Source organism: Uranotaenia lowii, chromosome 1 (assembly GCF_029784155.1).
Source record: "Uranotaenia lowii strain MFRU-FL chromosome 1, ASM2978415v1, whole genome shotgun sequence".
Taxonomy (NCBI): Eukaryota; Metazoa; Arthropoda; class Insecta; order Diptera; family Culicidae; genus Uranotaenia; species Uranotaenia lowii.
Window position 1 is genome coordinate 151080411 of NC_073691.1, and position 20447 is coordinate 151100857.

A 20447-nucleotide genomic window follows, 5' to 3' on the forward strand; every position below is an offset into this window, starting at 1 on the left:
GTCCTGCAAAATCTTTGCTCGTATAGTGTCCGCCGTCATGTTGATTCCTGACGCCTCGAGACCCATCACCATTGGTTCATACTGCTTCGGAAGTCCCATCAGAAGAATGTTCGACATCCACCGGTCGTTGACTTCGAACCCGATCTCAGCTAGCTTGTGCCTCGTGGTCATCAGCGAATTTACGTACACCTCGACCGATTCACAATCCACTAGCCGTATCCCGGTCATCTGCCGAAGAAGGCCAGATTCCCGAAGATATCCGGTTTCTTGAAACGCTGCTTTCAGGCCATTCCACGCTTCTTTAGCTGTCTGCGCGTTCTGTACCAAGCTGTAATTGATTGGCTCGATACTCAGACAGATGGTTGCCAGAGCCCGTTCCGACAATTGCTGGGATGGTTCTTCCGCCGTAATCGCTGCCCATGTTCCTTCACGGATGAGAACCATTTTCATTGCAAATGACCAAGAGCTGTAATTTTCTTGGCCACGCAATCGCTCCGACAAAGGTAGGGAAATGCTGCCACCGGCAATCTGCGCTCTCGCAATCGTTCCGCTTCCCGCTTGACTGCTTCCTGAGAAAATCGCTTGCTGGCCGTTCCCGCTGGACATCGGTGTCCTCGAAAGTGCCCCGCTTCGCACTTGTTGGCCATTCGATCCGCCTCGTCCAGTCATCCTCTTGCCGAAACAGAAAATTTTCACCACGTGTGAAAAATTTTCAACTTGGTTATCTCGTCGCTATGACACCCGCTTCTGGGCTCATAACCTTATGGAAAATAACGGAGAGTAAGTGAAAACACGAGTGGTTTCAACGAGATACTTAACAAGAGTGATTTATTTAAATTCAAATGAATGATTCAAAAGGACTGCTATGATCTATTTTAAATATTTCTCGATTACTATGATCAACAGTTCTCCAAATTGTAATGGTAAGGCGGAAAGCGAGACAACGAGATCTCGTATTTCGTTTGCAATGTGGTAATATATTTTCATTTTATTATATAAATTTAGAAAAAATCCTTTTCAAGTTTTTAATAAAAAAATCATAGTCATTAATATTTTACGAATTTCTAAAAAAATGATTCCTATTTTGGCAAATTGGCTTGTCCAGGAAACTATCATCTTAAGCCGAAGGCAGAATTTTATGTCTTTTGTAAGTGTTATAATTATGAAACATTCATCAAATTTGCCACATATTTTAAAAGGATTGTTGACCCGCTCAGCATGTAGTCAGAAAAAAAATTGTGTTATGTGAACGCGTACACCAAATTAGGTGTTAAATATGTTCTCAAACGTTAAAGAAATGTTGATCATTCGATCACAACGCTTCCATCCTGCATGTTAGCTTGCACCTATACCTCACGACATCGGCAACAGTTCTACATACTACGCTCGTTTTCTTTTTGCTTTTTTTAACTGAAGCGAAGACACAGTATGGTTTTATCTTTGTTTTTCGAATAGAGCCATATCACTACAATTAAATAATACAATCAAATTAAGAAATAACAAAATGGTTGTCTTCAAATAAAATGGCTACGGAATAATTATCTATTTGATGAAACAATTGAATTGAATGAGGCTCACAAAGTAATAGTTTGACAAGATCCTTCACTACATTCGATGTGTTGCTATAGACTCTTCTTTGGCTAGCGTTTCACTTTCAGCCTTTCAGTGTAAAATGTAATAAAGATCCACGCGATATATATCTGTACATGCGGACCTTAAGCTTTGGTCAACATGAAATAAAAAAAAATCTACTTGTTGCCTTCAGTGTTGTAGACTAGCTATAATACCGATCATTAAAGTATTTACCCAACAATGTATCTAATATGTCTTTACCATAAGCCTTGAAATCAAAACAAAACTAACCCGATACAGTTTAAAGCAAAAGTTACTATCCCCGTAACGCAAGCAAATGTTGACTAGTTTTGGATTACATTAAGTTTAGATAGCCCAATTAAATCCGTGTGATATCCCTGTATATTTTAAGAGATTGTTTATTCTTCAATTATCTACACAAATATTGACTAAAAAAAGGTGCGTTTTATTACATTTACGTTTTTTTATAATCTCATCAGGTAACGAACAAATCTTAGAGGCCTACCCTATGAGTCGAGTGACGTGACCGCTAAATTTCTTTTCGCATGAAAATTGAGTTTGGATGAGTTCCGAGAACCGATCTATATCTATTTGAACTGCAGATGCCTGGATTATAGAAGATGGAATTCGGTGAGTCACGTCACTTAACTCTCAGAGTGAGCCCCACAATGTACCTATAATCAACTTTAGCGAAAACTAAGAATCAAGTGAAAGGCAGATTTATTCTACTTAATTGAAACACAAATCTATAATTTCTTGTGCTCTTCATCATTACGATCGATACAAGGTGACTACATTAAGACGAAAAACAAAAAAATAAGCGATAAAGCAACTTAACGGACGACTTCTGGAATACAGTCTGCCACTTGTAGAATCAAAGCTAGTTTGGCGTCACCAATACGAATTAGCAAAGGGGATGAGATTTCGCAATAGCAAACGTACTAAGTATCATAATCGTCCTTTGTTAGGAGGTGTTGATAGTTTTAGGTTTATCGGCATGCGAGAAATATCACATACGTATGGTGTAAATGGACGTGTAAATCAGTGTAAATACGTATAGCATCTGAAATTATACTTATATACAACACAGTAATCAACTGAACAAAACTAATAAACCACTTAATAAACTACAGCAACAGTATTCCATCGAAGTAGAACAAAAGAAATCTTGGAATTGTTTTAAAGCATGGCATTATTTTCTTTCACTGCGATTAGAAAACAGAACTAAATTTTTCCGTTTATTGGAAACTTCTCAAGATATACTTAGCTAAAGTTTCATCCCTAAATTATTTCTCAAAAACTACAAACAACTCGTAGAATAGAAAATCAACAACTACGAAGACTCATATTTCCGTCATATAGAGCCGCTCTATTTTCTGCTCATTTTGTAATATGTTAGCGCGGGTGTCATCGATCTGGTCCCGGTACTCCTTGATGTTTGTTTCGATCTGCGCCAGCTGGTGCTTCAGTGGTTCGATGGCGTTCTCGTTGGCGCTGAGGGATCGTAAAACAGTAGGACTAATCATCAAAATTGGAATATAGCTACTTAGTTAATTATTCAATCTTTTTAGAGATTATAGGAAAAAAACGAGCAGAATTTCATTTGTACGATCCTGTCTGGTGGCATTTTATCGTGCATGTGGAGAATCGATTGGGCGTCCCATAATCAGTCCCATCAAAATCAGGAAAGAGTTAATATGAACCTCCTTCCCTAGCAATTATCTTTAAAAACAATATCTAGGATCAAATAACACTCAAATCCTGAGGTGTCCACCCTATAATGCCCATGCTCAGAAAAATGTGGGAACGCCAGATCCTTCACCTTATTTCGTAGGCACTATTGAACCGATTTTTTCAAACTTTATTACCATCAAGACGCCATTCACCGCCCAGACACCATTTACCGCCCAAAATCACCCTTTTGTGTGTATTTTGAAAAAACTGGGATGTTTTCTCCAAATATAAGACCTGTGTTCTGTGTCGGCATCATTGTTTGACCATTTCACTGAAAAAACATCACTCAATTATGCTAACTATAGCCAGAAATAAAATATTTGGTTTTTCGTTTCCGGTCAAATTATTGAATTCGACGCCTGTTAGCGAACTAAGCATTACTGTACTCCTAGGGCAAAGAGGGTTTTTGTTTACTAGATAGTACCTATTGGACCTAAAATCGACTTGAAACGATAGTTTTATTTTCGTAGAATAGATTTGCATCAAAAAATTTTCGATTTTTTCAATAGTTGTTGTTTTTTGAAGCGTTTAGTGATGGGCGGTAATTGGTGTATAAAAAAAAGTGTGGGTTCCTAATGACCGGTCACGCACAATTTCTTTGTTTTTAACGCATGTATTGTGTCAAATGTGTAAATTGTAAGAAGCATTTAGTTTGATTATGTTAGAAAATGATGTTTTATCGCTGAAAATAACCGGTTACTTGAGGTTGTTTGCCGGGAATCATCATTTTGTCAGTCAACGCACTTTGTTAAAATTTGTACTAAATTTGCGGAAAAAATTTCACAAAATGTATTCTCTAAAGAGCCAAAATATGGTTTTGACAGCTCGTTGTATGGAAAATACTAAAAAGAACAGTTTCCGTGTTGTTCAGATAGTTTTTCCTTAAGAAAACATTATCGATACCCGAAAAAGTCGAGTGGGCGGTAATAGGGCCAGTTGAACACCCAAAAGTTTAGCTAATTATTTCGAAAAGCGTACATTTTTCGCATTCCACTAATTTTTTTATTTAAAGTAGAGCAGTTTTGGGATGTATTGGAAAAGAAAGCGAATAAAAATCTGCCGTCGTTTTTTTATTACACATGTTTGAAGTTGAAAAACCGCTTAACTGGGCGGTGAATGGCGTCTTGATGGTACTTGAAGTTTCAAAAAAAAAATTATCATACAAAACTTAGTATTAGGCTTCAGTATTCTGAGCTAGATATCGAATACTTTTGAAATAAGTTTTTTTTTACTTTAATGCCATTTTCAACCTAGTGAATCTTTAAAAGCCATCAGTTCAGTGTGACGGGGGAAAAAGCAGCATTAGGCTTTATATTTGCACGTTATCCAAAATGAGGAAAATTGTGTTTGTGATAATTGCCCTTTTTTATGTGAATAGATTCTGAGAAATTTTCTATATCTTAGGGCAGGAATAAGAAGGAAAAAATATGTTAAAAAACGAAAATTTAAACAGAACACTGACAGTGTCGAACACTTATGTCCATCAGTGTATGTACTTGGAAATTTGTAATCGAATTAATCTGGATAAATCATGTATGAATAATAGGGTGGTCCACAAATAGGGGTATGTTCCGGAATGAAAACCTGAGGCTTAATAGTTTTTTGACCTGCCAGAAGACCCCATGTCAAAATTAACCTTCCCATGTCGTTCGCAAAATATCCGTTTCGGGGAAATTTGAGTTGTAGTTTGATTTCGTTCTCCTGGCTGTAAATGTTAACCGATTTTGATGATATTATATTCATTGTGTAGGTTATTTGTTCTTATTACTCAAAATTTTAAAATAAAATCGATGTGTATTACCAAGTTATCAGAAACTGGTTCAGAAAGTAAAAAGTCCGAAAAATCAATTTTATTTTTAAAATGCTCATAACTTTTGACAGCTTTTCTGTAGTTAAGTGTTTCATTGATGTTTAAAAACGTCAAGAATCCATCTATCCGACAGTGTATAGATATGTTGGGGTCCAATGAAAGTTTTGACCGCTATCTCAGATCTTCCGGTAGAAAAAAATCAATCTTTAAAAAAACGATATCCAATTTTAGCTTTGCTTAGCTGTATTTCATTTCGCAATTAACCGATTTTCAAAACTCAAATTTCAATTTTTTGACGTTAATTTGATCATTATTTTCATAGAACATACTTGGTCTGTCAAAATTCCAAGTTCTTCAGTATATTGGAATGATGATAAAGAGATTTTAAATGTGCGCTTCGGGTCATATTGACCCGAACGGCATGGGAAGGTTAAGCTTATTGGGTAAACTCTTATGGGTCCTCAACGAGGCTCAAGTTTGTATGGAAATTTGACATCATTTGTTCTAACGAAACTGCAAAATCCACTTGTTTGACCTCAACATTTTTTTTATGCACATGCACCGATTGCATTTTACAAATTTGGTATGGTTTCAAATTTGGATGACCTTTTTTTTGAAACTGATGAACGCAGTAATTAAAAAGACGTCTGAAGTGTTTGGTAGTCTGGTATCAACTAATGTTTTATTTCCCTAACATAGGCGATGGAAGCGCTGCCGAATTTGGATTATGGTTTTCCATTAGTTCAAGTGGGATGCAGCTAAAACTTCACCCAACTTTTGACAGATCTTACGGGTTTTTCTTGAGGAGAGAAAAAATAACTTTTGGATTCCATCGCCCATTGCTTTCTTCGTTAGTAATCAAGGCTAACTTGGTTACTCTAACACCCTTGCTTAACCAAGTAATCCGAGCTTCATACGCAGGTACTGGAACGGTCCTCTGGTAAGGCCTTTTGTAAAGATGTCTGCTACTTGATCCTTCGAGGCAACATACACCGGCTTGATGATTCCATTCTGCACACACTCTCTAATGAAGTTGTATCGTATGTCAATGTGTTTCAACCGCTTGTGGTCTCAGGCTACTCGGATACAAGATTGGTTATCTTTATAGAATATAGTAGGAGTCTAGATAGTAGATTACGGAGCCATACAGCTTCACAGGCAGCTTGGCTTATTGACACGTACACTGATTCTGTTGATGATACGGCAATAGTGGTTTGCTTCTTGGTAGCCCAGGACACCGGTGATCCATAGATCTGGAACACGAAACCAGAAATTGATTTTCTGCCGTCGTTGCTCCCCCAATCAGCATCGACATATCCAATCAGAGGTTCCATGTCTTGCTGGCGGCGTTGATGTACCAAACCAATGTCCGAAGTGCCTTTCAGATACCTCAGAATTCGTCTCAGATGAGTCCAGTGAATTTCGGTTGGAGACGGTTGAAAACGACTGAAAAAGTTCACAACTGCTCTGATGTCCGGCCTCGTCGAAAAAGTTTGATAGGCCAGACAGCCAATGACTTCCTTGTAGGGTTTCTTGGTTGTTTCATCATTTCCGTTGCGTCCTAATTTCTAGTTCGCTTCCATTAGGGTTGACACGGGGTTACATTCCAGCACTCCAAATCGCCTCAATTGCTGATGTACTTCGGTTAACTAACTTTCATTTTTTCATTTTCACGGTCTATCTTCAGCCCAAGGAATTGCTTTGTTTCACCCATGTCTTTCATTTCAAATTTCTTTGATAATTTCTTTTTCAATTTTTCCAGCTTAGCTACATCGTTGGATACCAATAGAATATTATCCACATAAAGGAGTAGTTGGATGAACTTCTTTCCAGCTTCAAACTTGTTAAGGCAGCTGTCCAGTTTCGATCTCTTGAATCCAAGTTCGAGAAGGTAGTAGTTGAATGCTTCATTCCAGCTTCTAGGAACTTACTTTAATCCGCAAAGAGATTTCTTGAGACGGCATACCAAATTCCGATCACCAGCATCATATCTTCGAGAACGCCGTCTTGACGTCCATTTGATGAATGAAGTGGTTCCGTTGTTTCGCAATTGCTAACAATATTCTCACCGTCGTAACTTTAGCAACAGGGGCAAACGTCTCGTTGTAATCCAGATCCTTACGCTGCGAATAACCTCTTGCAACTAGACGGTTAGTGGCGTAACCGATCATCACATTCTTCTCAGCCCTCGGATCAAGCTTATCTCAATGTTACTTGGGAACGCGAGTATATGCAGTACAACCAAAGACCTTCAAGTTGTCCACATCCGGCTTCCTCTTGCACCACATTTCGTAGGGCGTCTTCATTTCTCGTAGTGCTGATGTCTTCGGTTTCCAAGGTAGGCAGCGGTCAGCACTGCTTCATCCCATATCATTCTCGGCAATCCAGTGTCGAAAATAAGCGAACTCGATTCATCCAGCAGCGTCCTATTCATCCGTTCTGCTACACCGCTTTGTTGTGGGGTATAGAGAACGGAGAATTCGATTGAGATGTCTTCTTGACGACACATCTTCTGGAACTTGTTGCTAGCGTATTCACCGCCATTGTCGCACCTCAACCTGGAAATTTTCGATCCAAAATAGGCCGCCACTTTCGCTCGATAATCCAGGAATTTTTCGAAAACCTCGTCCTTCGCTTCCAACAGGTAAACCAACGTGAAGTGTGTGAAATCATCCACAAATGACACAAAATAACGTTCTCGGTTCCACATACTTTGGTTGAACGGCCTACACACTTCCGTGTGAACCAATTCCAACGGCCTTCTAGATTTCGGTTCTTCAACCTTGACAAACGGTTATCGTGTAAATTTTCCAGCAACGCAAGCTTCACAACCGGTGTACAGTTTCGCTTTGGGTATCGTCTCTTTCGAAATGACCATCTCGTTGGACCACAGCTTCTGTAGATTCGTAACACCAAGGTGCCCAAATCGTCGATGCCAAAAGCCAATATTATCTGCTTTAGCCAACATTGCATTCGAATTCGGTTGTGGCATGTAGACGCCCAGGTTGTACAACGATCGATCTCGCATCCCGGTAGCAAATTCCTGTTCTTCTCGATTTCGACCATGCCATTAAAAAACGTCACCTTGAATCCTTCTTGCTCAACTCGTCGCACAGAAAATAAATTGCAACTGAGTTTCGGAACGTACAAAACCTCTTCCAGAACAGCCCTGTACCGTCTTTCGTTGACAACGCTTTCCGCTCGTACAGTACCAGCATAATTCGCTTCCACTGACCGCTTTTGGCAACGATGATTCGAATCGGTTCCGATAGCATGTGCACTGTGCAGTTCTTCAAAATAGGCCTCGGAATTTAACATATGGTTCGTCGCACCCGAGTCTACATACCAGTCGATTTTCGATTCTACTTCCGCTTTCTTGAAAAGTAGCACTTCTTCGCCACTCGCTGCCTGAAAAGTAATATCCGTTTCCACACCAACGTGAGCTTCGCCTCTCTGCTTTCGACCAGGGTGTTCTAACGAATCCTACACTCAGAAAAATACTATTATATATACCATAAGATTCTCTTATGAAGTGGCGCCATAAGAAAAATCTATGAAATTTATAAGATTGTCTTATGAAGCGAATGAATTCTTCAGATGAACACCTGCTTCAATGAGAGGTTGTTGCTTTTCATAAGAGGGTCTTATGGAAACAGAAAATTTTACGTTTGAAGAGAAAATATCAAGATAATTGATGTTAAAAACGATCAGTTTATTTTCGTGGGTAATTTGTTGTTTGTTTACAATAACATCATGATCACCATAAGCACATCAAGGCACGGTTCCAACAGTCATTCTGCCGCACCCCATTGAACTTATCATTTTCGCCGGTCAACATGCTGAAAAGTAAACATAAAAATATGTGTTTACCTTAACAAATAATTAGAACGTTCACAAAAAAATAAACTTACCATGTAGAATAACAAAAAAACTTTCAACTTTGAAAAAAACTGATGGCTCCACAACTGGTTAGTGCTTGGTACAACAACGAGAAAATGACTGATGGAATGAATGTGTTCATTATTTTTTCACAATGCCGCTTCTTCTATTTTTCATAAGAACTTCGTATAAATATTGAAAGAATTTCATAAGACTCTTATGAAAAATAAGTTTGGACGCAAAAAAGTGGTTCATAAGATGTATCTTATGAAATTTATAATAAGATTTCCTCTGAGTGTAGGTTAAGCCTTGCAGGTTCTACAGCATCCAGGGCGGTCAGCAATGGGCAGATCGGTCAGCACCCACGTCTCGTTTTCGCTACTGCAACTCTTCTTTCATGGCTCGAACTCAATGCTCTCTGTCGGACCGACACAGAACCTCGTCGTAGGTAATTGGATCGTCCATCTGCTTCGCATCATCGGCCGTCTCGGGTGGCAACTGAGGGGAAACACTTTTACCAGAAAAGGATCCATAGCTAACGAAATCAGAATACTTGCCTGGATACCTGCGCTCCCGACCGCTGCGCCTCAACCCTTGCTCATTAGCTGGTCTCTGAATTTGCGGTGGGAGCGCATTTTCGACAGATCCGGCACCGCCACCAGCAACTTCATTTCCAGCATTATCGATGCCAGGAAGAATAACGACATCGCCCGGTTGTCGTGCGTCTGGACCAGCACAACCAACGCCTGACTCGATGACTTCCTCGAATTTCAGTTCGAAGAATTCAACGGGTTTCGCATCACACGCTGCGCGTACGTTCGCCTCGCACTCAGCCAAAACCACAACATCTCGGCTGATCTGGTACTCGTTGCGCTCGGGGTCATACACACGATAGCCTTTGGTATCTTCACAATACCCAACAAAAATGCCGTTCTTTGCCTTGGGATCAAACTTCCTGCGCTTCGCTTTCGGGATGTGTGTCGTCACTCTTGAACCAAACACTTTCAAGTGACGAAGATTCGGTTTGATGCCAGACCACGCCTCTTCCGGCGTCTTGTTGTCCAAACACCTCGTCGGACATCGGTTGACGAGATAAGCGGCCGTCGCGATTGCCTCTGCCCAGTACTCCTTACCAAGCTTCGCATCGTTCAGCATGCACCGTGCTTTCTCCACCAGTGTACGGTTCATCCTCTCCGCGACGCCGTTTTGCTGCGGCGTGTATGGACAAGTCGTTTGATGCCGGATACCCTCGTGCTCCAGAACCTTTCGGAAGCCTCGGTTTGCGTACTTCGTCCCGTTGTCGGTACGCAGGATCTTCATCTTCTTGCCGCTTTGTCGCTCAGCATTGGCCTTGAATTTCTGGAAAGCCTCAAGCGCCTGGTTTTTGCGTTCGAGAAAATAGGCCACCACCTTCTTGCTCGCATCGTCGACAAACGTTGCAAAATAATGGCTGCCTCCAAACGATGGCACCTCGATGGGCTAACAGAGATCGGAGTGTACCAACTCCAACAGCTCCGTGGCTCTTGACTCGCTGCTAGGAAACGAAAATCGTGCCTGCTTCCCTTTGAGACACGACTCACAATCGACAATCGCTTCATTTTGGAACTCCATACCGTTGGCCATTCGCTTCAGTTTCTTCAAGCTGCTTTCATTTAAATGGCCTAGACGTCTGTGCCAAAGTTCGATGCTGTTCGCCAAAAATGCTTTCTGCGGCCGACTAACTCGATACAGACCACCTTCTTCGGTACCGGTGATGATTAGCTCGCCGCTCTCGTCCCAGATCTCGAACTTGTTGGCCATGAAAATCACCTTATGACCTTTCTTGCAAATGGCGCTCACCGATAACAAGTTGGTTGCTAGGTCAGGAATTTTCAACACGTTGGCAACGTCAACTCGTCCTTTGCCAGTGTCCATGCGAACCGTTTTCTTTGGCAAAGCTTTCATGTTACCGTTGTTTGCTGTCCCAACATCGTGCTCCATGGTAACCACATCAACAAATGTGAACGTTGGCTCCGGAATCCAGATACCATTCATCCGCTTTGACGTCTCCGATGGCAAAAATGTTGCAGAATCCCTTGGGCTTGCTTCCTTTCGTCCTCTTGAGTGGACACTTGACGGCAAAATGTCCCGGCTTCTCGCAATTGTAGCAAAGCTTCTCGTTTTTGCCACCCTCCTTCGATTCACTTGATTTCTTCCGGTTCATTTTGCTGTACAGAGCACCGTCCGTGCTGCTGCTGACAGGGCCACGTCTTGAAGGATTTTGGCCTTTACTGCATCCGATGTCAACGCCGTTCCGGAAGCTTCGAGCCCCATTATCATAGGCTCGTATTGTTCGGGAAGGCCCATCAGCAAAATCGCCGCTACCCAGGAATCGTTCACCTCGAATGCCACGTTTCTGAGCTTGTGACTGGTGCTCATCAACTCGACCACGTATGCCTCAACGCTGGAACAATTGACGAGCCGCACCGACGTGAATTTTCTCAACAATCCTATCTTCCTTGTTAGCCCAGTATCTTGGAAAGCAGTTTTCAATTTCGCCCACGTGTCCTCGGCACTGACCGCGTCCTGCACCAAACTGTAGTTGTAGCTTTCTAGGCTCAGGCAGATGGTGGCCAAAGCTTGCAGCTTCAAATCTTCCGGCACACCATCACCACCTCCTTCCACAGCAGACCAGCTACCATCGCGGATCAAAATCATGTCGTAGGATGGAGGGAGGGTCAGCAGCAAATAACAAATTGCATCTCGTTCGTCAATTTTTACTCCACTCGCCTTCAAATCTCGCAAAACCTTGTCGGTGGCTTTGGATCTCAACATCTTCATGTAGCTTCATCGTCAGCAGTTTCCGGCGGAGACAAATTTGGCTTTCCGTTGGAACGTGTTCTTCACTGATGAATCTTCAGAGTGTTCCACATACATATCTTTTACAGAACGCTTGCCCTTCACGTACTCAAGCTGGCTTCCGGCAATCCGATGAACAATCACCGATTTGCATTTACGATCTTGCTGCAACCTTTCAGCACGCTTCGCGACCTTTGCAATCCGTACTTCTGGTGTGTCCCTGGCCAAATCCCTTACATACGGTTCTTCACTTGCGCAACGTTCCACGAAATCAATGCGACCCTCCTCTTGCAACAGGATTTGCATCCGGAACAACCAATTGTCGATGTTGGTTATACCAGAACTCACAGGTCAGAGGCTGAGCGTATAACCTGATGAACGCAATAAAAAGACGTCTGAAGTGTTTGGTAGTCTGGTAACGACTAAATTTTTATTTTCCTAACATTGCTTTCTTCGTTAGAGCAAGTTCACTTGTGTTGGGAAAATGTGGTAGAAATTTCGACACTTACGGCACATTTAGAAAATTTTCCCATGCAAACACATTTTCAAGATCTGTGGAATTCTAGTTTTTTTACAACACGTGTTGTATTTTCGCATGCTGTGATGCAAAAATAGCAATATTTCTATCACATACGGCTGTAATAGAAAAAGTGGTGTTAAAAAAATACAACGCCCCAAGATCTTAAAAACATTTTTGTATGGTAAAATTTTCAAAACGTCAAAATTTCTACCACTTTTTCCCAACACCAGTGAACTTGCTCTTAGTGATCAAGGCTACCCAAGTAACCATTAAGCACTTAAATAAGCCGCATTTGGCAAGTATATCAGCATTTCAGTGCCTTTTAGCCGAATAGAATGTTTTCAAATGCCAATAAGCCCGCTGACATTCAAACGGCGAACAAGCACTAAAAGAGCTATGAGACCTTTTGTCAGTGCCTTTAACCGGCCTTGTGCATGACATTTTCAGTTTAATAAACAAATGGTGTGTTTTTATTATAAAATCCTAACATTTTTCAAAGCAGTTGCTGATTTTTCTACTGATAGACAAATAGTGATTAGAAATGAGAACGAAGGGTAAGTGGTTCTGGAAGCTGAAGATTAAAAGGCTCAATCCTGTAGAAGATACTGTAGGATTTATCCGGAACATCGGAATATCCGTGCCGACCCTGCGAAGCAATCTCCTGCCGAAGGATTGTAATTTCGGAGCAGCAATCGAGCCGGAAAAACCACCAGCGGCTAAATTCCTGTTCCCGAAAGGTGCGGCCTCAGCGAAAAAAACAAGCTGGAGTCCCCTAGGTGTAAATCATCTGCTGTTATGCTGTGCTGTGAGTTTTGTGCTATTCTCGATTAAGAAACAACAAGTGTTAATTTATGTGAAGTTCAAAACAATCCGGAATAACCGGAAAGAATGGAAATAAATTCTTAAAAATCAATCAATGTTTCTGTTTGTTTTCTTTCTGCATTTGTATAGAACTTAAGAAAATTACATTTTTTTAGAATGGAATATTGATGAGATCATCTTAGACAGTCTTGGAGCAAGTTAATTTAAATAGGTCAATTTTCCTAACAAAGATGCATGGGTGAAATAGCAGAAGAGGCAAAGGGGCTGATAAACGTCGACCACGAGCTAAGATCAGAGTTCGGTTCCTGTTTCTGTAGTAAATATTCCACTCGGTAGAAAAAACAACAACTAAGCCAAGAAGGGTTGAGGGAGATAGGAAAACAAAAGAGCATGGGAGGGGAAAAGACAGAAAACATCAACAGTTTTTTTTTCTTTATTTTTCATCCAGTGGGTTGTACCCACTGGAAAAATATTTTGACATTTCCCTATTAGCCGTATATCGGTCGAATTGCAGGCCAAAATCGGCTTTTGATCAGCCCTTGAGTGATACACAGAACTATTTGACTCAGTTAAGCTTTTTCTATATCCCGCTATAATGCCAACTTAGAGCCATTTAACATGGCTTATTGGTTACTTGGGTAACTTAGTTACTCTAACAGAAACGTGATTTCATGTTTTTTTTCTTTATATGCTGCCAAATATTCCTATTCTGGAATTTAAAAAATGAATTAGACTGAAACAAATTTCAAATCCTTCCTTTGTCACTCGGAGTTGGAACATCGCGAGGGAGGGTGGAGAGATAAAAAAATAATTGTGGAAGCAATTTAACGAAAGCTTAATGCAACGAAATAGCATATTATATCATTGCACAAAATCTATAAATCAAGTAATTTTTTATCGAAAAATTCAATAAAATCAAGAACATCAAGAATCAAGGTGAAATAACTCCCATCTTCCAAAAATTGTTTTTTGGACTTGTAAACTCTCAGATATTTATTTTTTTCGTAATTTACATAAAATACTTCAAGCTTTATTCCCCCCGTTCGGTTTTTTTTTGGAAATTTCAAAGGGATGGGGGAAAGGTGGCAAAAGAAGAAATTGATATTTGCTCTAGCCTTATTCGGTGATGTTAATAAAGAAACAAATACTTTTTCCAATCATGTCGAAGTGATGTCGTGTCAACTTCTCCAATTTCGATCTCATACATTTTCTATCAGGTTAATGAATTTGAAAATTGTATCGTTTCCAGTTACCCCGATGAACGGTTCTACAAAATATTAAATGTATATGTAGTGGTGAAAATGCTCTAAATCAATAGTTCAATAACATATTCTTCCGTTGAATGCTACAAATTAAGGTCAACATGAAAAAAAAAATCTAACTTATAGTAATCGTCCTCCACATACCTGCGTTCCTTGTTCAGCTCAACTATTGACCGCGAATAAATTTGCTGCCAATTGCTGAGCTCGCGTTCCATCGAGTCGATGTCTTCCTGGAGAAAATCCATCAATTTTCCCAAAGGATTTACCGATCGAGTGAGCTTCTGTATCGATTCCCTCAGCGTTTCCATTTGCCGCTCGGATGATTGTCGCTGACTGTTGCTCCACTCCTAGAAAATTTGAATGTATTTTTAAGGGTAAATTTTCAAGCAGCTCATGATATTGTATGTTTCTTACGTTATCAACTTTTTTGATCGAATCCATCGAGCCTGTTTCCGGGCCCGCAATGTTGGAAAATTCCTTCTGAGTTTCCAGAATCTGTTGAACCAAATGCCCTTGCTCCTGCTCTTCTTTGACTTCGTCCATTTTATCGGCGGTACCGGCACTGTAAGCGTCCCCCGTTTGAGTAGGATCTTCGATCACGATCAAGTTTTCGCCATCATCGTCGAGCAGGTCGTTGTTGAAAACTTCCATTTTAACGTTGATTTCGCCCAGCTTGGCAGTTTCGTTTGGTTGTAGAATTATCTCAACGTTCTTTTCTTTGCGTCGAGGTGCCCCTGGTCTGGCCGAAGGAGGTCTCACACTTGGTGGCCTTAAACTTGTCCTAGGCCGCATCACACTATCAACCGACTGTTGTCGGTTTATGGGTGGTTTGGCCGAAAGTCTATCATTGCCTATCGTTTCAACGGGATCTGAATCGTGGCGAGCTATTGGCTCAGCCATTATGCCACTATTTTGGCGGCTAGGACCTTGTATTTCCAATCCGTTGAACTGATTTAAATCTGCTAAAGCATTGTTTTCCGATGCCGTTAGGCTGTTTTGCTTTTTCAACGAAGATCGCCGACTGGAGTTTCGCTCCATCCGTCTTAGCTCAGCTTCTTCGTCTATGACTGCTACCATTTCATCCTGATTAGGTGTTGTTGGTTTTTTGCCATTTATCTCTGGAGCCACCGACGGTTCTCTCGAAGCCTCTTCAACAGTTGATTGAGCTATTGTTTGCAGTTGTGGTTTTTCGACTACCTCCTGTGGTTCTTCTTTAATGGATTCAGATCGTTTCAACACCTTCTCTTTATCTTTAGATCTTGATTTTTCCAACTTTTTCCTATCCGATGAAATTTTCGTTTCCACTTTGCTTGTTTTGGTTTTCTCGACTTTAGTTACACCGGAGTTTTTTTCCTTGTCCTTAGTTTTACTAGTTTTCTCATTCTTGTCCTTTTTTGTTTTAGCATCTTCCTTCTTAGCCTCTTCCTTTTTTGCCTCACCACTGGCTTCATTTTTCTTTGTAGCATCTCTGATTTTATCCTTCGGCTTGTCTTTACTTTTTTCTTTTTCCTTGTCTTTCGGTTTTTCTTTTTCTTTAGTTTTCTCCTTAACCTTCTCCTTCTTCTCGTCTTTTGCCTTGGGTTCGCTGTTTCTCACAGCTTCTTCTTTCACAATGTCAGCAGCATCATCCGTCTTCAGGTAAGACTGTATTGCGCCCGCACTGTCTAGCTTGTTATCGAGAGCATAACCGATGGCCTGTAGCAGCTCATTCGTTTTTTCCGGTTCAAGTCCGGCCACCACTTTCGATGGTCGCACCTTCAACTCCCTTCCGGTGACGGACTCTGCATGAGTGTTGAGAAAAGTAAGTCAATTAACAATTTATTTTAAATATTGTTTAGTGGCAAGTATTCTCATTCTTTTCTGACTTTTGAAAATTGAGAATTGTGCTGTTTAAAATATAACCACGATTTTAATTTGGCTTCATGGCTTAGAATTTTCTGTTTTTTAATGTTGGTGTTCATTGGTTTAACAACCAATGAATGAGTTGAAGAGTTTTAATCGTTCAGACCTTTGACTAAGTGTGAACCTCAAACTAAGTGCTTCAGGTATGTAGTCATTATTGAATTCAAATTTTTCCAAATGAACCGTAACCAACCCATCAACCTTCATCTAGAGCATGGGTGGCCAACATTTTGAACAGGCGGGCCAAATTTCAGAAATGAGATGGGTTGGCGGGCCAAAAAAAAACAAATCATATCAGATTTCTGATAACGCTATAAAAACATTTGCCTAGTTCACATCGAGTATAGAGTCATCCTAATAAATCTTTTTGTTGCTTGCATATTCTTACAATTTTTGCTCCGTTTTAAAAATAGTAGAAATATTGCGCAACACGAAATGAATTATCCCTCCCAACTTGTGTATGCACGTCATTTTTGCAAGAGATGTAAAACCTCCTCGATTTTTCCATCCCAGAAATGTCAAATCGCGTTACTACAATGGAGATTTAGTCAATTGTATGGTCTCCAAATATAGAAAAATGACCGTTCATTTTCCATTTTTTTCAAGTTCACCGTTCTCCTTAAAAAAATTTGAAAAACAAATAAAAAAAAACGCCGAATGGAATATAAAAAAAAGAAACATTCACAAGCTTTCGACATTTGAAAGATTTTTTTTCAAATTATATTGATTTTCCAAAGTACGGACCTCAACTCAATCCAACTCTTTTCAAATGTTACAGTAACTCTATTTGACAAGTGTATCCGGGAAGCCTTCTACGAACAGGATGAATACATATTTGACTGTTTTATAATCTTTGCACCTTTTTTAAGTGAAAAAGTCGTTCTTCTGAGCGATGTATCAGTACCAAACCAGTTCTAGTTGAACCTACTACCCAACTGTAAATTCTGTCAAATTTTTCATTATTGATGTACATAAATACGGAGCACATTGCCAATTGAAACATATTTTGATTTGGATTAATTTTCTTAAATATACCCTTTACTGTTAAAGCTTAGCAAAAAACAACAAATTGGAAAAAATTACAGAGCAAACTTTTGATGTTTTACATACATTACATAAGTTATCAAATTTTGATGGATGAAATAAGTTGATGAAATACAATTTGCTACGATCTTACTATCTTCCTGAGGTTATTCAAACTCCTCAATATTAAAACTAGACTCCGCTTGAATGTCTTCACACCAAAACCTAATCTGAAAACATTGAAAAATGAGTGATGGAATTTACAGATACTGTAAAAAATACCGTACAATTTTGATAATTTGAAAATTGTAATAGTAATTGTTTTTTTTATTCACCGATGGTATCTTTTTTTTGTAAATTTATATGAGGCCCCCAGAGCCAAAGGGGTAAAAGCACAGGTATAAGTGCAAAAAATATCAATTTTGAGTAAATAATGCCAAGCGATGCTCCATGTTTCAAATTAGATTCCGTTATTTTTTCAGATTTTTAAAATTATATTCGCATAATTTTACGTATGAAAGAAAATAGCGAATGTCCGAAAAATGTATGGAAAATGGCCAAACACAACAATTTAAAAGCGCATTTTCTCGAAATAAGTTTTTATATACTTTTACCCCTTTAACTTACATTAATTCAAAAAGATTTTCAGATCTTTGATTAGAATTTAGTTGGTGTTGATTCAGATTTATCTAAATGATATATCCAGACCAGGAAAAAACGTCAAATTCTTAGAACATGGCTTTAAAAAAGGAGCTTCGCGGGCCACAAAAATTTGTTCTCGGGCCACATGTGGCCATGGTTTGGCCACCCATGATCTAGAGTGTCCATCCCGGGAATTTCCAGTAAATAAAAAACCCGGAGAAAGATTAAAAATACCGGGAAAAGATTGAGTTTCTGAGTTGAAGGTAGCTTATAACCTATGTGAAAGAAAAAACCCAAGAATACATGGATTACGATGTTTACCATACAAACATTCGTCCAAAAAAGAATGAAATCGTCTGCTGGGCGATAATGAACCTCATTTTCTACCCGGCACCATTTTTGATCACGTTCATCGATTTTGACGAAACTTGGCCTGGTATTAGATCAAACATTTTAACATCTTTGGACCACATTTCAAGATTTTTCAATGGAAATTGTCGAAGATACAGCAAATTTAGTGAAACAATTCCAAATTTCCCTTTTTTACAAGAACTGCTGTCTCTTTGTTTCTAGTCATTGTAAAAACTTCAAATTTTGTGGAGCGTTAGTTGGATAGTTGAACTAGATTCCGTGAAATTTTCATGGAAAAATATTATCCGAAGAATCTTTTTTTAACGCAACTGTATGTATGTATGGTAGCCATCTGGGTGCGCGGTCGTCCTGCAGTTGTGGCTAAGGCTTCATCAACAAGTCATCGTAAGTTACCATATATTCAGTTAATAAGGCTGGAACGAATATGAATTTCTTCTTTTGTCACTTCCCTTTTTTATTATCCACACCCCCCGCTCGCGATGTTCCAACTCCGAGTGACAAAAGAAGGATTTGAAAGTTGGTCCGGCCTAATGTCATCAAATTATGCCGTGGGACGGAAAAATATTTTGTCAAAAACAGTTCTCCGCCTGAAGGACAAGTTTGGCGTATTTGCAAGCGGTGATTTGTTCACTAACTTGAGTTATTGTCAATATTGAACTCAGGTTTGGGGGGTGGCAGTTCTCAAGTTTGGGTATTTTCGATTTTCAGTGCAGTCACTCTCAGGAGAAATTTGACCATGTGTAGGAGCTTCGCCAGTCGCATGACGGAGAAATGTTGATTGTTGTCGTGCTTTATCCGCCATGCGAGTAGTGAGGCTCCGTCAATTGAGTACGGTGTCGGTCGTTTGATGATACAAAAATAGTCGGGTCAAGCGTGACGGGCGAAATTTACCAACCCTGGCCAAAATCAATTTTGAGTTAAGTATACCCAACGATTCTTCATGTTTCTATGTACATCTGGTACAAAACTCAGATTTTTTATATTTTTTTGAACACTCTTTTAATTGAATTAAAACTGCTCGAATTCGAAAAATATATGAAAATTCGAGCACCTTTTCACACCTTCAAAGCGCGTTTTATCGAAACACCCAAGATTTTGATTCCAGTCAGAACAAATCGCTTTTTTGGACCACCCTATTTGACATTTTACAATAATTTCACTCCACCGGCAGGTTTCTATGCCAACTCATAGCGACAGATTTGCGATTGTAAATAAATAAATAAACAAACCCTTTGGCCTACCCTCGTTTAATCACTACATATTTACTACCTGCTAGTTGAAAAAAAATATCCGCTCAACTTACTAGTCACATCGACCAACTTCTGCAGGAAAGCTATTTTTGCATCGCGATCTTTTATGTTGTCGGACACCAGCTCATCAGGCGTGTACAATCCTTTGAAGAATTCCGTTTCCTTTATGACCTGTGAAACAAAGTAAATAGACCAAAAAAACACCACTTAATAAACGAACATTTTTTTCTATACATAAATGTACAACGGCTACAGTAAAAAAAAAGTATTTATACGAACACAAAAAAAAATCAAACAAACGCATGACGAAACTCGGTCACTTAACATGGAAAAATTAACAATCGATATTTCGTCATTTAAGAAGGACATTTCCTTCTCACTGTGCTCTGCAGACTGATAGAATTGGTACCAACCACGTTGATGATGTCGTGCAGGAACCGGAAAGGTGGCTTCTTCAGAAGCTTATCCGTGAGGGCTGGTTTCTTTACGTACTTGCCCAGCGAGGTTTGGGTCTTTTTCACGATTGCAGGATCTAACTCAGACATTTCAAAGTTTAACAACCGGACCGCAGCTATGAATCAGCATGTTATAAAATTTCTGTGCTCAGAGGTCAATCGAGGAAACTGTTAATCTTTTGATTGTAAAACTTAGACCGATGACAACTGGTGACGAACTGAAACTGTTTGGCACAACTTTGAGTTGTCCAGTCGTACGGAAATTAGGCTTAAAGTTTGTATCGCACCAGCCGTTACCAAGGAGATCAACACGTTTACCGATAGCGCGCCAACGTGTTTCCCCGA

The 20447-nt window shown here is 39.8% G+C and overlaps 1 protein-coding gene across 1 annotated transcript; it reads right to left on the reverse strand.

Moving 5' to 3' along the window:
- Positions 1-2835: 2835 nt before the first annotated feature.
- Positions 2836-20338, reverse strand: LOC129740504 (TRAF3-interacting protein 1). The gene is made up of 5 exons (XM_055732199.1): positions 20061-20338; positions 19701-19818; positions 14873-16239; positions 14603-14805; positions 2836-3087 (listed from the first exon to the last, which is right to left on the reverse strand). The coding sequence occupies exons 1-5, from the start codon at positions 20190-20192 to the stop codon at positions 2937-2939; spliced, it is 1971 nt and encodes a 656-aa protein (XP_055588174.1). The 5' UTR covers positions 20193-20338; the 3' UTR covers positions 2836-2936.
- Positions 20339-20447: the final 109 nt, after the last annotated feature.